The sequence below is a fragment of the Podarcis raffonei genome, chromosome 4 (assembly GCF_027172205.1).
Source record: "Podarcis raffonei isolate rPodRaf1 chromosome 4, rPodRaf1.pri, whole genome shotgun sequence".
NCBI classification, from domain to species: Eukaryota; Metazoa; Chordata; class Lepidosauria; order Squamata; family Lacertidae; genus Podarcis; species Podarcis raffonei.
In genome coordinates, this window is record NC_070605.1 from 85,580,372 (window position 1) to 85,599,567 (window position 19,196).

General features: G+C 38.1%; 1 protein-coding gene across 24 annotated transcripts in view; it reads left to right on the forward strand.

The window, feature by feature from the left end:
- Positions 1 to 19,196, forward strand: part of DOCK9 (dedicator of cytokinesis 9) — a 136,161-nt gene that overhangs the window by 52,764 nt on the left and 64,201 nt on the right. For 8 of the 24 annotated variants that reach the window (XM_053384507.1, XM_053384506.1, XM_053384487.1 and 5 more), the window contains one exon: positions 17,797 to 17,913. In XM_053384507.1, the coding sequence (XP_053240482.1) occupies positions 17,884 to 17,913 (30 nt within the window). In that variant the 5' untranslated portion in view covers positions 17,797 to 17,883. Of the gene's footprint in view, positions 1 to 221; positions 739 to 7,889; positions 8,144 to 17,796; positions 17,914 to 19,196 lie in introns of those variants that run through there. The other 16 variants (XM_053384486.1, XM_053384494.1, XM_053384496.1 and 13 more) reach the window with 4 other exon arrangements.

A 19,196-nucleotide genomic window follows, 5' to 3' on the forward strand; every position in this document is an offset into this window, starting at 1 on the left:
GAAATAGGCTTGCACATTAATATGTGTTAAAGTGTTTCCATAGCAGCAGTAGGTGGGACAATTCTCCTGAATTTTGATTTTTATGAAAGGGATATGGTTCCCTGTCAGTTTCCCCACCCAATGCAGTACTCCCCCACCCTGCAATATTTAGGTCAAGCAAAGAAACGTTGAATTTGAAGCTAAGCATTCTGGGCTAGCCTTTTCTTGCAGCAGATGAGAATTCTTTGTGCCTGACAGCAGAAGCTGCAGCAGCATCTTTGCTTTAATAAGATTTGAGGATATTTGACAAATGGAATTGAGGCAATTTCTTTAACAATATTATGTTTCAGTCTATTGTATTAATAGCATTTGAGAGAGCATTCTCTTTGAGAGAGGGTTATATTGTGAGGTGTGGCTCTTGCTGAAACCACAGGATTTTTAGCACTCAGCTAAGCAAGCTTACAATACGGTCACTGATGGTATTTAATCTGAATAGCTACTAGCTGGACTTGGTAAAGAAGACTGTGCTTGTGAAGCAAAGGAATTAGTCTCTGAGGAGATCATTTAGCAAGAAATGCAAGCTGAATTGTTTCTGGAATGGGTTGCACTACTAGCGTGATTTTATTTAAAGGTATTCGTACAGTTATTGAGAGAAACTGTTCATATATTTGCAAACATCAAGGAGAAAACAATGCTCTGGAATATGCAGCAAATAGTTTGACAAAAGAAGATTCTGGACTATTGAGCCATTCATTACTGGTAAACGTTCACTTGTTTCATTAAGATTTTTTAAACTGACTTAATATCATTATGATGTTTTTTTTATATCAGGTGTTTCAGAAATGGTCCAACAACTACGGAACACAATGCTGTTGAGTCTTTATTGGCACTATAAATGCTATTTGGAATAGAATTTTAATACTGCTCTTATTTTGTGGAAAGCAACATATCTTGCATAGATATGCTTATTCGTAATTATAGGAAGCTCTTTGTTGTTGTACAAATGTCCAAATCATACATTTGGATATATTGGTATTACTAAACCATGATTGGGGTAGATGGGAAAGTTATTTCTCTTTCTTCTACAATATATGTGGTTGATTGAAAGGATGAACCGAATGCACAGAAGACAAAAATAAGACATAGCCTCTAAGGCAGGTTTTTATTTCTTATAGCCAGGTGTTTTGTAGGTAAGTGTTAATAACAAGGGCTGCTTAGGAAATAGGCATCACTCATTTACCGATGCTTCTTGGCATAACAGTGCATGAACTAGTCCTTGGTGGTGGTGGCTGGTAGGTACCACTCGCCTAACTATACACTGTAAAAGCTCATTTGAATAGTTTTTGGAATTACCTAAGGCTGATTCTTGTTCCTTTGTGTTTAGCACGGCTGTTTTCGGAATATGCAATCCTTTACAAGTCCCATTGAACACAATATGGATTGTACTTTTATGTTTTGTTGTAGATAACAGGAGACAGTAATTTCATTAGTTTTTGTGGAATTGATCTGTGTCTAACATTTTCTAATAAAATCAGAAATGTTGAAGAGAAAATGATATAGTGCAGTGGTTCCCAGTTAGCTATGCACTGCGGATCCCCTGTTTTTAAAAGCCAAGCCATGGACCCCCCTACTTTTGAAAATTTAGGTGACTCTATGGTAGTTTTTGTGTGTGAATGGTTCCATGGACCCCCTGGGTGGGTTACTGATACAGTGCAAGCAATTTTATTGAAGAAAGAAGTTCTGGAAATTAGATAGCTAATGAGCCTGAATCATATAACCATCCAGTGTCAAAAGAAAATCTAGATATAGAATCATCTTAATTCACCTTTTTAAAATAGCATTGTGCTTATATTAAAGTAGCTAGATGCCTGCAGACTTGTGGAGGTAAGTGTCAATCCTAAGTCTGACACATTGATATTTTATGGAAGGTGTGTTCATTTGAATATGCTTAAGCAAAAAAACAAAAATCTCATTGCCTTAATTAGGAAGACACTTTGGTTTGAAAAGGCTGTATAAGGAGAACTAGGTTACACTACTGAATTTCTTTAATCTTTACCACATCAGTGGATGTAATTTCTCCTTGAAAAGTTTGAAAGGAAATATTGGTTAGAAAAAGTTGCATATTTAGACATGAAGGTTATTGGGTGCTGTTCTGAGGACACTGAAAAATTCCAAATTATCTCTTAAATGTAAGCAAATATAAAATTTGCCTAGGAGCAGATCAGAAGACTGAATCATGACTTTGTCCTAAAAGAAATTCCTTACTCTTCCTCTATGCTCTTGGGAATACATTACCAGGATGAATATTAAAGCTAGTTTCTAATATAAATTTACACTCAGCAGTCTTGTGCCTTCTCCCAGACTACTCCATTCCATTTTATTTTGCCCTCTCCTCGTTTTCTATGTCTCTCTCTTTTAAGCAGACACTCTGTGACTAGTGAGCCTGCTCATTCCTAACTTACCTGTTTTGGGAATATACTTCGTTCAAGGCACTATAGAATGCCCTGCCTTGTATGATGCAGAAGATAGATGTGTGCCGTTTGGCTTTCTCAATAAAAGCACATAGATTATATACTTGTTAGGGACTGTGGTAATCAACTTCACTTTGTGTGTCTAGGTGACAGGTCAAAATGTTTTTATTTCAGCAGACTCCCCAAATATTTTGTGTTGTGAAGGAATAGAATGCCTGGCAATTTGGATTATGCAGATTTATATGTGCCATGTGTGGAGTTGGTGGTGACTGGAACAGTGCCAGAGTGTATTTAATATTCAAGTGCATGCACTTCAGCATTCTGGGCTATTTTATTTTTGAAAAATGTGAATTATTCTGGATCATTGTGTTTCAGCATATGATGCATCTTTGAGGATAGCATTACCTAGAAGAGATTTTGTTGCAAGGCCTCCAATCATTTCCCCAGTTACTGGGAAAGAACCACCCATTAGCTGATGTAAATAATAATTGGTTTAAAACAGCCTCCTGCAGCCTGGTTCTCTCCAAATGTTGTTGGATGTGACTCCCAACAAGCCCGGCCAGCATGGCCAATGCTCGTGAATGGTGAGAATTGTAGCCCAGCAACCTCTGGAGGGCAAACGGTTGGGGAAGCCTTTAAACAAGTGAGTTTTGACATAATTTCTGACAGTGGCCTGGCTACAGGTTCCTGGGACTTTGCAAACATGTAGGCTGCTGTGAGAGAGGCACTCATAGCTGTTTTTCTCTTCGATTACCATCAAGCTCTCTCATCCCTAAGCACATGCTGTAATCAAGAGCTTGTTTGTGTCGTCCTGATAAACGATAGTTTGGCTTATTGTAATTTGCCAACCAGGCCAAGATATGTGATTATGCATAAAATAAATTGGTAGAAGTAATACTTGCGGTTGGTTGAAAAACATATGCTTGGTTATCCTGTTTACAATTGAAAATGCCACTGTCATTGCGATTTAAAAAGCAGTTTATGGCTAAACTAGTTTGGTTACAAATAATAGCTTTTTTATAGAGATTTTAATAAGCAGATATGAACAAAGTTTCTGTTAAGTACAATAATACACATGTTTCTATATTTTAGTTTTGTTAATGCTACTCACATGTCACCCAGTACAATGCCTCAGTGTTTACAAGCAGAGACTAGTGAAAATTTATTTTCTATATTATGTACCTTCTGTATCCATTCTCTATTTACACAGTAGTAACACACACTGCGAATGCCACCCATTCATAACACTTATTCACACACAGTCTTAACAGCTGAATATCCATTGTAGTAACGGTCCATGTTCCTTTTCTGTAGCCCTTCTCATCAAGTGTAGCATCTGTTTTTAGTAGGGCCGTGCACCAGATTTGGCTTCTGCCTCAGTCTCAGGCCAAATCAGATCAGAAGGATTTGGGCCTCAGTCAAAGTGAGTTGAGACAGCCACAGACTGCTTAAGTTGGGTTGGATGGCCCAAAGGATCTGGGGCTGTTATGCAGTAGGGCATCAGGCAGGAGGAAGAGGCAAGCATTGGGTTTCCCATGAAGAGGCGGGGTCCTACCAGATGCATTGCTGGTTGTGTCTTCCCAGGAGAACTGAATTCAGCGTGATTTACTTCTGAGTTGAATTGTACAGGGTTGCACTCTCAGGCTGCAATATTATGCTTTCACACTTGTTTGGAAGTAAGATGACAGTTGCACAAAGATGATTTCTAGTTGGGTAGGGTTGAAATGATGAAAACGTCATGAAAAGGGCAGGGAAACCAACCAGGCAATTCATATCAGGCAAAGACATCTCACTCCCTCTTCACCCTCTGGTGTGGACAGACAGCAGGAGATGTGGAAACACATCAAAGCAGAGGAACTATAAAACAACATGCAAATTCGAATTTAAACAGTGTGGTAATGTGAACACAGCATTGGCCCTACTGGTTTGGGATAATTGTCACCCAGATTCAAATATTCTATCTTGGACAAAGTGTTGAAACGTATGCTGGCTGTTCAACTCCAAACAGTGTTGGAAGATGCAGAATCTGGTTTCTGGCCTGGTTTTAGGATAGATGAAGTCTTGGTTACCTTGGTGAATGACTCACACTGGTGAAATGGATACAGGAAATTCAAGCCAGTTGATTTTCTTGAACTTCTCAGCAGTTTTCAATACCACTGCCCATAGAACCTTTTGGAGCACTTGTCGTTCAGCCTGAGACGCATGATGTGATGGTGTTTCTGGTCCTTTGTGGATTATTCTTCTCAGGCAGTGCTGAAGAGTGACTTCAGTCCCCATAATGACAATTGACTTAATGACCGTTTCCAGGTTCTGTTCTGTCACTCATGTTTTTTAACATCTACATGCAAACATTGGGAGAAGTCATCCAGAGATTTAGACTGAAGTGCCATCAGTATGTAGTAGTAGATTATATTTGTGGTGGTGGATGTCCCAAGTCATATCAGAGTAAACCTATTGAAATTAATGGACTCGACTAACTTTTTAAATTTAATTTCAGTGGTCCTACTCGTGAGTATGACTAACCCTATGTGTTTTATATGTTAGTTTGATTTTGAGAGGCACCTTCTGTTGCTTTTTTTCTAATATTTGGGGTATAAATCCACTAAATAAGTTACTTATTGGCATCCCATTATCTCCTGAACATTTCTTTTTTTCCCAGTAGGTTGTCACTTCTTTAATTCTGCTTACTCTTCTGTCTTTTGTTTTGCAGTTTTTATCAACTGATTATTAATCATGTTTTATGCTTCTGTGTTTAATTTATTTTAGCTGCCTTCATTGGTTCAAAGCTTTAACTGGAGAGTTGGAATATAAGTACTTTAATTGTATAATCCTTCAGCTTTCTATTTAAGACTAAACATTGTTTCTAAGTCACTATGTTTGCTTTTCTTATAAATCAACATTGACAATAGTGTTAGGCAGTCAGATCTCCTTTATCTACAAAATGATGCTATTCATTCCAATAATCCTTATATAGAAATATGACATCACATTTTATCTTGAACTCTTTTCTGCACCTTACTGTGGCTTATTGTTGTTAAAATAATCAGTGATAAATTTAACCCATTTCTGTGACTAAATACATTCGCTTGTCTTTTAAACGTCAAACATAAATTCACTAGCATACATTTTAGATAATGTTTAATGTTACATCTGTGTTTTATCATGATGAGATCCACTTCATGTGTAGGTTTATGCAGAGCTCTGCAGAGGAAGCATCAGGCTGTTGTCCAGATCTTAATCCCTAATGATTGGGCTTTTTTAAACAAATGGAAATTCTCACAGTTTGTGCAGATACATGTTTATACAAAGAAGTGGCTGACAGCCAAATGTGAAACCCATCAGTAATATCAGAATCTCCTCAGTGTGGTACGTAGGTCATCGATTTATAACTGAAAAATGGCTATCTTTACTAGCAAAGTACCTGTAAATTTAATGACTGCAAAAGGGAAGCCAGGCCTCGCTATTCCCAATTACAGATCAGCTTGTTTCTGTCAGATAGTTTTGGCAGCTATACAGGTGAAAGGTGAAAGGGAACCCACATGGGTAGAGGGATTATCAAATAGTTTTTGTTTTAAAGTTTTCCAGATCAGCGGTACTCCGTGAAAACACCTTTTAAAACAAGCTAGAAAGCAAGATCAGGAGAATGTGGTAGACTGTGTTGTTCATCACTACCATCATCACTAAGATGTGCAGCAAGTATCCCCTTCTTGCTGTCTCACACACATGCATACACATGTGCCACATTCCACAAGGTAAACAGAATAGCAGTGGAAGTACTGTTTGGGAGACAGTACTATATTGGTAGCATCGCTAAATATATTTATTTAAATGGGCAATAAATATATTAACATCTATTTATTGCCTATTTAACTTCACTCTTGAAAGAGAATATATTATTTTTAACTTTGAGCTTCCTCCAAGTGCTGAATGCTGGAACAGTTAGGTGCAGAAAATGAGGTTCTGGTCTCAAATACCTGGTCCACCTGACTTACTGCAGCACCAAGCTAAGCAGGGCTATCTACATTTCAAAAACTGATGCTAGGCTGCAACAGGGTTGAGTCCTTGAAGCTTTGCTCTCAGGTTGTGTCCAGAAAACTAGCACTGGGTCATTAACTTCTGGGGTGAACCAAGGCTGAGAGTTAGAAGAGCTGCTGAGAAGGCCTAGGCTAATAGTGCTGCTGAACCAGTATGAAACCATTCCTATATCAGCTTCAATAGAGGACCATTGACTAATCTGGGGTGAAGGAGAGGTGAAGTTGTCTAAGGTATATGACCCTGAATAAGAAGAAAATGAATGGGTATGAGAGGGAGGAGAGAGCAAGCAGGTAGTGGTAGGGTTATCTGTGACATCCTTCTTCTTCCTGTTGAATGAATTCTGCTTCTGAAGCAAGGTAAGGAGGATATGAAGTAAACTCATAATTTTCGATATCGGAAACTAACATGTCAACACAATCCCTATTCCTAGTAACATACCGTATTTTTTGCACCATAACACTCACTTTTTTCCTCCTAGAAAGTAAGGGGAAATGTCTGTGCGTGTTATGGAGGGAATGCCTACGGGTGGCATGCCTACGGATTTTTCTCCTCTAAAAACTATGTGCGTGTTATGGTCGGGTGCGTGTTATAGAGCGAAAAATACGGTATGTCAAATGTTTATTGAATACATAATTTGTTCAGACTGTGGCAGAAATCCGCCCAATATTCATGGGAGAATGTGGTATGATCTTTTAGAGCAGTCAAATGAAACTTTATTACATAGGATGACAAAGGTCTGTAATTTTATCAGGACAAGTTATTTGTTGTTTACTGGGTTGGGGCACAGTAGAAGCTATTGGTAATTGCGGCTCTGCCAGTGGGCACACGCTTGCAGAACTCTCCTGACCTGACCACCTTGTCCCTCCCCATCCTGATGAGTGCGACACCCCACCACAAGCCACTACTGCATCCTACTGTAATCTTGTGGCTGCCCTGAACCTTTTGTGATATTCTTATATTGCCCACATCCTCTTTAAAACTTGACCACACTGTTTCTTCTCTCCACAGTAGCCACAATACTTTACTCTGCAAAATATTGTAGAAAGAGACATATTTAGGTGGCTCAGTTCAGTAATATCAGTACAGAGGTGCCACATTAAAGGTTCAGACAATTTTCTTTGCATGCTCCTGAGAAAAGTTGGCTATTTCCTATCAACAGCAGTGTTAACTTTGACTTGAGTTAGTAATTAATTTCATGGTTTAAGTTAATAATTTTGAAAATCTACTGAAATGACAACACTGAACTGTAAGATTTGCTAGCTTTATTTCATGGGGAAAATTGCTTTCTGTTCCTAACACTGAAAGGGATCCGCCTTCTCTTCTCCCACACTCTTTTTCTCCCCCTCCCAAAGGGTTGGCCTTCATATGTCATGCATTCCCACCCTAACTTGTCTCAGACTGCTGCAGAGTAGCACAAATACTTGGTTTTCTTTCTAGCTTGAGGGTGGAAGAAGCTTTCATTTCCTTGAGATCACTGGTATGCTGCTGTTGAAAGAGAAAATTGCTGAATTTTACAATTGTGTTAAACCTTTTGGTTAAGAATGCTGGCAAGAACAAATAGTAAAAATATGAAAAAGGAACTGGTTATAGAATCTCCACAAAAGTGCCCAAACGCAGCAAGTTCTGAGGCAGAAGTGGACAGTTCAGTTGAAGTTTTGGTAAGGTGATTTCTCTCTCTCTCTCTCTCTGTGTGTGTGTGTGTAAAAGGGAGAGAGGCTATGCAGAAACATTTCTCTTTAGAAATCCTTGAAGGCTTGTAAAGTTTCTTAATTTTCTTTGTGATAAACAATTGCATCTTCTACTGTTCACTGTTCTGCTGCAATCCGGTAGTGTGACTTTCAGTGACTAATTTCTATATGAAACATTTAGTCTCTCTTTATAGTTGGTAAAAACACTTTCTAATTTCTTTTCTAAACGGCTACCTAATATTAAATTAATATAAGCAATCTAAAGTGGAAACTCTTAATCCTTTGATATTTAAAATAATGTTATGAAGCAAATGTTCTGCTGTCCCCAGTGTAATTTTCAGTGTAGGGTGCATTTAAAATACTTGAGTGTTTGAAATGTACAGTACAGATATTGTTGCCTTTGTTATCTTGATGTCCACTTCTTAAGGGAAACATTTTTTGTATGTGCCGACTGAGAATTCTAGTCCTCTTGTTGAGCTTGATTATATTCAGGGGTGAGGGAAGAAGGCATGCAATGCACTTCTGAGGAATCATTGAAAATATTATGCTCTTTGTGACTGATGAGCTTCTATGTTCCACAGGCGACCTGTATAGTTGTACAAGTTGTACAAGAAGTTTCTGGTTGCGTACTCTTTTTGTAAAATCTGCATTAATTTTGATATGTATTGTTTTCATTTGTTTTGGGGGGTTTTTTTGGGGGGGAATGAAAATGTTATGTCTTAATAGCTCATGAGTTGTGACACCAAAGGAAGTATGGTTGGGCCTTATTGTGTGCAAGGTCCACCAGCACACTGCACTCAGATAATTAGTTCTTTCAGCTGTTTGGCAAGACATTAACTAGAACATTGTGTTAAAACAAAACAGCTGCAAGTGAGCAATGGTTCCAATTGGCAGGCACTCTTCATTAGACCTAGGTGTATTGTTTGTTAATATATAAATGGCTAATATCTACTAGACAATTTTCAAACATGCATGTTCTCCATGGAGAAATAAAATAAACACGGCAAGTGTTTTGCCAGAAAGAGATGCATTTTAAGGAGAAAGCAATGAGCAGTGTGCTAGATTCCTGCTTGCTTCTGTTTTGAATATCCTTCCTGTAAAATCCTTGTGGATTTTGTATTTGGATGCATTGTACTTTCCTAAGTATTTGGGAAGGGCAGTGGGGGATGGAAAAGGAGACATGTTATGTCTTAATAGCTCATGAGTGGACCCCAAAGGAAGTGCACACTGCTAACAAAATTGAATGGAGAAGTGAGCCACATCCCTTGTTTTGAGAAACTAGTAATCAGTGGGTGTATATTCTAAATAACATCCAGGTTTTCATCAGAGATATTCTAAGCAAGTTTTCTTTCTCTCAGCCCTTCTTTTGCAATGCTTCTTTATTTAGACACATTGCATTTTCACCCTTATGTTATAAACGAATTAAATGTTAAAAGTGAAGTTATTCTGCATGCTGGTTATTGAAATTATTTTGTACATTTCAAATGAGTTAAAGGGGGAGATGAAACATTCATAACTTCATATTTATTGTGTAACATTGAAGTGGGAACTATGTAGAGAGATCTGCAAGTTTCAGTTACTTATTATGCTTGTGCATTTAGTTCACAGGGAAGATGCCAATTACGGTTGTAAAAAGAAGGGCTTTCTGTTTCCCACCTAGGGAAACAAGCATGGCTTGTTGCCTTTCACATGTAATTTCAGAATGTTTTGTAACGGTTAAAGGTAGATAAAAAATGAAACCGTATCGCAAGGTGGATTTCTCTTAACCATAGAATAATATCCTTGTTCAACATAATAGTAAGCTGTTGCTTCACACTATGTACATAAGTTAGAACGAACCCAAGCAAAGCCTTGGGACTATCCTGTCCCCATGTGACTGGGTGAAGGACTGCTGCAGCATTATGCATGAACCAAAAATTGTTGTTTAATACACACTCACACAATTTCTAAACAAACCAACTTCAGAACATGGGTTCATTGTGCATGTAGTGCTAAACTATATGTTTAAACTATAAACAGTAACATGAAAAGTCAGTCCATAAAAAAATAAATGTGAGTTTAAGGTGGAAAGTTGAGTACTGTAGTGTTATTTCTTTGTGTATTTTCTTAGAAAAATCATAGGGCAGAATTCAACTCATTGGACCTGCTAGCAAAAGCCCACACAACTACTTATACTTAAATCCTACCAAATGAAAGTAAGCTTGATAAGGACAAGTCATGTACGGAAATACTGCTGTTTTCTCCTACCTCTTTGTCATTCATGCTTTTCATAAAGGGAGAGAGGAATGCTCCCGATACTTTGCTCATAGCTTACCATGTTTTTGCAGTAGGGTGGGGAAGTCATGGTGGTGAGGCAGAAGACTGGTCTTTAATTGTGTAACTAAGGGAAATGTATATGCTGCTTTCCTACATCTTGCTTCCCTCTCTCCTTTCTTCAAGTTCCACAGCTCCTTTACCGGATCACCTTCTTGCTGTAATCCATGTTAGAGTAAAAGGTAAAGGTAAAGGACCCCTGACAGTTAAGTCCAGTCGGAATGACTCCGGGGTTGCGGCGTTTATCTCACTTTACTGGCTGAGAGAGCCGACGTTTGTCCGCAGACAGTTTTTCCGGGTCATGTGACCAGCATGACTAAGCCGCTTCTGGCGAAACCAGAGCAGCGCACAGAAATGCAGTTTACCTTCCCGCTGGAGTGGTACCTATTTATCTACTTGCACTTTTATGTGCTTTCAAACTGCTAGGTTGGCAGGAGCTGGGACCGAACAACGGTCTGTGGTTTAGATCACAGCGCCACCCACGCCCCTACCCACCCGCATCCCATGTTAGAGCAGTAATGCTAAAATGCTTTTACCACATTGGACACACAATTATTTTTACCAGTACCCTTTTGAGTCCTTAATTATAGAACTTCTCTTGTATGGTTTGTACAAAACAAAGTAGCGAGGAAGGATCAGAAATGCAGACTCTACTGAGACCTTTCTGACTTAACTTCACATGAATGGGTCTCAGATTCCAAATTCAGGCACATGTATACAGAGTAGGATTGTAAAGATGAGGACAGAAGGAAATGAAATATAGAAAAATACAAATGGTGGTGATCACAAATGGTGATCATTACCTTGTTAATAAAGGCCATTCACAAAAGTAGTTGATAATACAGAAATTACGGCATTGATAAGCCAATTAGCACGTGCAGTGTGGAAAAAATACCAATTGTGGTGATTCAGATGTAGTCTGAATGTAGTATGTCAGATGTAGTATGTGTCTGAATACCAGTTAATAGAAACTGTAGAAGGGCAGAGTATGTCTGAGCTCAGGTCATGCTTGCAGGTTTCCCATATGCATCTGGTTGGCTACTGCAAGAACAGGATGCTAAACTAGATAGGTCACTGGCTTTTCTTATGTTCTTGTGATAGTACAAGTGCTGAACTGCAGCCTTACAGACCCAGAGGGAATGTAGCTCTCCCGGCAGGGGGGTGGGAGTTGCCCCACACCTGCTGCATGGTTCATTACTTTTCAGCAGGCCCTTTTCTTGTGCTACAAATACCTCTGTTCATTACTTACCCCAAAAGGTCACAAGATGTAGTTCTGAATACATCTAAAGAGTGGAGTAACTACAGTGAAACTTGTGCTTCCAAATGTGTGTGTTTTAAAGGGGTGAAGTTATTTCCTAGCTTCTTGAGGCCCAAAAATAATTGCTTTAGAGGTAGTATTGTATGTAGCCTATAACTTTTTCCCTGTTAGACAGTGGTTTATAGAATGGAAAATATCTGCAAGAGGGAGCACAGGGGAGAATCTGCTTTCCTGGAAAGTGTGTCATTGTAAGCAGTGCCAAAGTCAATATGTTGTCCTCTATTCTTTTGTTGAGAATGATGAAATATCCTTCCTCTTACTGAGGATGTGAACTCTAGAAAACATATCAGAATATTCTCTTAAATGAGATGATTATTGTTAGGGTTATGCATAGGTGTGTGAGGCATTAGTTTCAAGAATAGCATGCAGTCTTAACGAGGGCCCCGAGGCTAAGGTTAGTAGATTTCCATATGTTTCGGTAGGGTAGAAAGGATAGGAATCTTGTCCATTAGAGCCAAATGCAATCCATGCTATTCAAAAGAAGATAAGAGCAGGTTCACTGGATCAGGCCAAAAGACCATCTGGTCTAGCATCTTGCTCTTACAGGACCAGCCAGACCACAAGCAGCACCTGAGTGTATGAACACTTCCCACCTAAGACAGTGGAAATACAACATAGCCATCATAGCTAGTAGGCATTATATGCTTGTTTTATTTATATTTATAAACTGCTAAACCTTACAAAACACCACAGTGGTTTTTGCAACAATTTCTATTTGTTTGTTTAAAGGTCCTACCCTGCTTTCCACCATGCAGGTTTCAAAGCAGCTTACAACAACAAATAAAGTACAACAAATAAAGCAGTTATCCCAAGAGAAATCGGTTACTGCCCATGAGTCAGCTCATCCTTCCTGTAAAGCCTGTAGAAATAGGAGAGTTTCTGGCACCTGACAAAATATGTACAATCTCATAGCTGGGTTAACTTCAATGGGCGATGTATTCCACAAGGCAGGTACTCTGTGTGGAAGGACTTCGAGTCACTGTGAAACAAACCTCTGGTACGTGGGACACCACAAGCAGGGCCCCCATAGATGAGCACAGTGTACAAGCAGGGCTTTATATATAAACAGTAAAATATTAAGTTTGGCCCAGTAGCTTATTCAGTCTCAGTCTCAGTCAGTTTTATTGCACATAGCCAAAGGCTGCCGCAATGTACACAGAATTATTTGACAATTAAAAGAAAATATAGCTTATTCACAGTTTCTCAACACAGGTATTATGTCCCACATAAAACTCATTGCAATACAGTGGTATACTACAGAGGTAGAATTTCTGGGTTAGGAGAGTCTGTAACCTGAAGCGTATGTAACCAGAGGTACCACTGTAATTCAGTTGTGATTTTACCAATGTTTAGGAATATCTGTAGTTGGCACGCCAGCCAAAACTTACAGTAACTACTCCCGGCCATTGAGGCCACTTGAGCCTTCAGTGACAATTACAGATCAAGAGGTACTCCTAGACTATATAAATATTCCTTCAGAGGTAGTATAACCCCATGCTGAAAAGGTAACTGACCTATATCCAGAACAGCAGAGCCATTCACCCACAGAGCCTCCATTTTACCAGGATTTGGCTTCAGTTTATTGCTTTATTAATATTCTGGGACAATAGGCTTTGAAATACATTCTTTATTTTATTGTGTACCTACATGTGGTTGCAAGATGAAAGGGGGAAATAATCCTATTTTTTGGATCAACACATGTCAGTACAAACAACAAATAATATCCCAGTTATTCATAAACCTTAGCTTTTTATTCAACAGATTAACTACTTTGCTAGAACATAGAAGTAAATATGTACAGTGCCTTAAATCTTAAAACATTGTCATGATAGGGAAGAATAACTTCTACTTGTATTCAAACAACAAATTTTATAGTAAAGTAAATGAGGAAAGGAGTTTAAAACTGGTTGTGGGTAGAGATCTGGAATATAACTGTCCACACTGAGGAAGAAAGAAGGAGGTTGTAACTTTTTCCAGGCTTGGCTTTAATGGTAATATTTCTAGCTGCTTTAATTAGTTATTTTTCTATTGGAAATGTGTATTTATTGGGGCTTGAACCTCTCATTTACATTGTGTGCGTATACTTTGCTTGAACTTTTCGTGCTATTATCAGTATCTTGTAATCTCACCAGATGCCTTTTTCATAGGAAACTTTCCATGATATGCTTTATTTTGAAGCTTTCAGGAAATAGAATTTCAGGAAGCATATTTAAAAACAATAGTCTGAGCTGTGTTTGTAGGAGATATTTCCACCTGATACCATAAAACCAGTGTTCTTTCTTAGTGTTGCTAATAGACCTGGGCCCTTGTCCAGAGAACCACAAAAGCAAGAGAACATTGCATAGATACGCTTGTTCTCTTACAGTGCCAACTGGAATTGAAGCAGGAGCTTAACACAGTGCTGATCCATAGTTGAAGGAGTATAAACAGGGGAAGGGTGTGCCTCCAGTTGTGTTTCTCCTATTGCAGATTGGCATTATGAAGCTTTAGAGTGAAGACTCTCGCATGTTTACCTATTAGACTGGTGAGGAGAGCACAAAGATGGCAGTTGTTCAAGTGTGCACATACAGGCAGCTGTGTCTGAGACACAGCACTAACTGGTTCACCATAGCCCTCCCCACAGTTGGCTTCTGCACCTGTAGTATGGCTGATCTGGAAGATATCTGCATATGTGAATTGCATTCTCTGGATGTATGCAACTGGAAGCTCTTTCACTAGCTGTGAAAGAGCTTCAGTATCATTCTGCTTCCCAGTGGTAACAAGTGGGTACAGTGGTACCTCAGGTTAAGTAAGGTCCATTCTTAACCTGAAACTGTTCTTAACCTGAAGCACCACTTTAGCTAGTGGGGTCTTCTGCTGCTGCCGTGCCCTGGAGCACGATTTCTGTTCTCATCCTGAAGCAAAGTTCTTAACCCGAGGTACTATTTCTGGGTTAGTGGAATCTGTAACCTGAAGCCTCTGTAACCCGAGGTACCACTGTATTTGATCATGGATTAATAGTCATTATTTCCCCACCCCATAGTATCAATCTAAATAGTGGTGTGAAAAGTACAAATTACAGAATCTAGCTCTTCCATTTGTTTGTGTATATTTTCTTTGGTGGAGGAAATAACTGTTATGGTTAGCAGTTTATGCACAGGGGTAACAATTCTTTAGGTAGCTTGTTTCCCTTTTGAGATTAACGAAGAACTAGTATTTGTTAGTAGCACCAAATGGAACTAATTAACATGAAGGGGTGTGATTGGATCTCAGCTAGAAGAGAGATGCTATCATTGAGCTGTATGTATTTTCTTTTTCCAGGGGTGGAGGAAGGGGGGTGCAGTGGGGGCGGTTGCCCTGGGTGTCACCACTGAGGGGGTGACAAAATGCCAGGCGGCACTCACCGTGGGGCCTGCAGTGCGCCCCAGCCACGCGTCTCTCCTGGGAGACGCTGCCTTTTCCATCCTATTTATAAGGCAGGCTAATCATTTAAAACCAGAAACAAAGTTAGCAGCAATACTGTTGAATTGAGAAACAATTTTCTTTGAAAAAGATTCTGAATTAAATTTAGATTAGGAGTAAACCAAAATAGTTCACTAATAGATTTATTGGCTTTTATTGGCTCAAAAACTCAAGTCAAAGTTGTTCTGTGCTAGGATGCTGAATCCAAATGACTTCTATTGTGTTTTACTCCTTTGTGCCGTGCTGTTGCTGTTTCAAACACTGAGAGAAAAATGAAGATACTAAGTAAACTTGTGTCTACAATACTCTTTTGGGAAAATGTCTCTGGAGTCCTTCATGGTTCTGTCTTAGAAGCAAGGCAGAAAATTTGCTGCAACTCTTAAGTGTACACATTCCAGCATTTAAAATCTGCCACCTGGCTTATGCAGGCAATTAAGAAAATTGATGGTCACTGATTTTAAATGTGTATGTGTTGTATTATATATAGATTTTATTGTAAACTGCTTTCATGTTTTTTATGATACAGTGATATAGAAATATTTAAATAAATAAATAAATAATACACATAAAAGTTATTTATTCCTATATAACATAATAAAAACATTTCTGGTTTGCTATCAAATGTGGTTATTGCTTTCACATACAGTTGTGTGAAATACCTATGTCACGGCAATCTGTTTCTAATAGACCCTAGATGGGTAGCTATATCAGGTCTGTTAAAGTTTTGATACTTTTCTGCAGTACGCCTTTCTCAGAGTAGGGTCAGTTACCTTTATGTTCTTTTTAATCAGTGTTCCTTGATTAAAGGAATTTATCTTTCACATTCATTGGCAATGGTCAGCTGCTTTTAATAAGTCTCATGCTGATTTGTTCATTTGCAGAAATCATTAGATTTTGCTGGTGGTTTCAGCGAAAATATGTATAACTAGAGATGTAATGATTTAGTTATCTCTCTGTTGAGTAACAAGTGGGATATTAACAAGTGGGATATTATGGTCAAGTTGTATTTCAGCCAGAAAAATGCTGTGTGTGTGTGCCTTGTCATATTTCTTTAGGGTTTGGTCTATTTTATTATGTCGTCAACAGTTTCCACGTTTACTTTTGAAGTTAAGTTTGCCTATTCTTTTGCATGTGGGTGTTCTTATTATTCTTTGAACTAAGTCTGCTCCGCTATACAAACAATTAAAGCATACTTTTCTTTTCTGTGATAATGTATTGTGTTCTCTGTAAAAAAACAAAAACTAAAACTTAGTTGCACACTCCCAGTTCTCTAGCCTCTCCTTTGATAGTGTTTCTTTCCAAATATAACATTTTGTTCTTTTGAACTCCATCCAATATGACATTTTATTTAACAGGAATGTTCCCATGTGGTAGATATTAGAAAATCTGAATTAAATTTGACTAACCTGTGTGCAGATCAGTGTGTCTCCAAAGAAGCCTTTTTGGAAGAAAATCTTAACATATGCTGTATCTTCCTCTGAATCCTGAGATAGGAAAAAATGATCTTTGATAGAAAGCCTTCTGATTTGCCTTAATTTACTTCATGTAATTGTTAAATATTGGAACTTAAATTCCCACATATTGTTGCTGATACAGAGAAATTTTACATACTTTCCAGTAAAAGGAGCATTCAGGAGAAAAATACGGTACTTTATGGGAATTCAAGCAGAAAAGTGAACTTAAACCATTCTCGTACTATTTTCTGCAAGCTTCCTTCCATGGTATTTACACAACTAGAGCCTTTCTAGATAGCAATAAAAACCTTATCAAGACATGTAAAGTGTCCTATTGCAGCATAATTAGTATTCACAGTTTCAGCTAGAGGTTTACTTGGATTCATGATCCAAAAGTATTTTTTTGTTGTTCAGGGATTCTATAAAAGAGAATCAGTTGCTCACTTGGAGTTGGGCAATAATTGGCATAGTTTCTTTATCTATGTTATGTAGAATAATTTTGCTTAAATTGTATATATGTATAATGGATAGATAGATTAGATAGTGGTATTACAGTTATTTCCAGGCCATTAGAATCAGGTTGCTTAATTGCAGCAAAAGGTATTAGAGGTGTTTGCCTTGTGTTAAGAAGGGCTGCACAATATTCAGTGATAAGAGTAAAATATCTCATTTGTAAACTAGGAGAATACTTGAGAATAAAGCAGCTATTAGATAAAAATGAAGCATCAGCTTAATGACATAATACTGTGCTGATTAAAAGGAATGGATTGCTTTATATACATAAACCTGCATAATTTCTTAAGCATTTTGAACTTAAGTAAAACTTGACTTGTGTCTCCATTGTGTACAGCCATTTCTCCACACACGTTGGCTATATTGTTTTTTATACAAACACTTTGTTATCTGTAGTTCAGTTCAAACTCTGTTTCTATGGTATTCTAACTTTATTAAGTCTGCAATCCTATACACACTTAAATGGAGCTTAATGTGTAGAATTGTGCTGCAGTAGCCCATGGGTATATATAAATCCACATAAGTATATTTATAAATAAATTTGTGTTATCTAATAACTTAAATATTTCTTCTTCTTTTTTTAGGCAAAACCAAAGCTCATTGAACCAATAGACTATGAAAATGTCATTGTTCAAAAGAAAACTCAAATCCTCAATGATGCCTTGCGTGAGATGCTGCTTTTCCCTTATGATGACTTCCAGGTAGCGTCTTTAATTCCAACACTAACAGTTTTTAAAAAAGTTATTGTGTATTACCTTGTTAGGTATAAAGCATCAAATGCTATTTCCTTTAAACTTAGATTCAGGCTATAACCTAACTGATTTTACTGGTTACTATTGCTTCCCCTCCCCCTAGGTGTGGGTGTGTGAATATATATATATATATATATATATATATATATATATATATATATATATACATACACACACACACACACACACACACACACAGAGCGTATGTGTATATATGTGTATTTTATATATGTCAAAACAAAAACAAAAAAATTTCCTTCCAGAAGCACCTTAAAGACCAACTAAGTTAGTTCTTGGTATGAGCTTTCGTGTGCATGCACACTTCTTCAGATACACACTGTGTATCTGAAGAAGTGTGCATGCACACGAAAGCTCATACCAAGAACTAACTTAGTTGGTCTTTAAGGTGTTTCTGGAAGGAAAAATTTTTTTTTGTTTTGACTGTGGCAGACCAACACGGCTACTTATCTGTAACTTTTATATATATGTGTGTGTGTGTGTGTGTACTTTTAAATTAGAAATATGGTAAACTCATGATTTACCATTATGAAGAAACAAGGCTATTGTTTCTCCTGTGCTGCTTACTTGCTTGTCTCCAGACTCTGTTCAATGTCTTGGTCCTAATCTTTAAAAAACATTTTTTTTTAAATTGAGTTCAAGGACATATTCCAGCCAGTCAAAAACACTCAAGGAGGTTGCAATGCAGGACTAGAGGGCAGAGTCAGAGGTGGTTAGAAAGAGAGTGTAGTTTGGGAAGAATCCCAAGGGCCAGATAGAGAGGCTTGGACAACTGCTTTTGTCGCTTGGGCCAGATGTTCCCACCCCGGATATAGAGTCTTCCATCCACTACTTAAAACCTGGTTGTACAGCTAGCATAAAAAAAAAACCAGCGGGGTTAGTTTGTCTCACAAGAAGACTTGGATTTCTTACTGCAGCCATGTGAAAGTATTTTAACTGCTCTGGGATTGACCACTATAACTGGCTGTGGCATGGTGACATTGTTTTAAAAAACACACAGCAAAAACTATTCTGAAGGCTCTCCAGCTATCCTGGAAGTAACTCAAATTAGTATGTAACCATTTTGACAGAGATGGTGCAAAAAATGAACATGTAACGTAGCATGGCAGACCTGCTTCATGTGTTTGCTGTATCTTCTTGAGACTTGCAGGATCTACTGGGGTTTTACTATTCATTAAAGTCCTTTAAGAAAATGATCACAGTTCTGGTTGTGA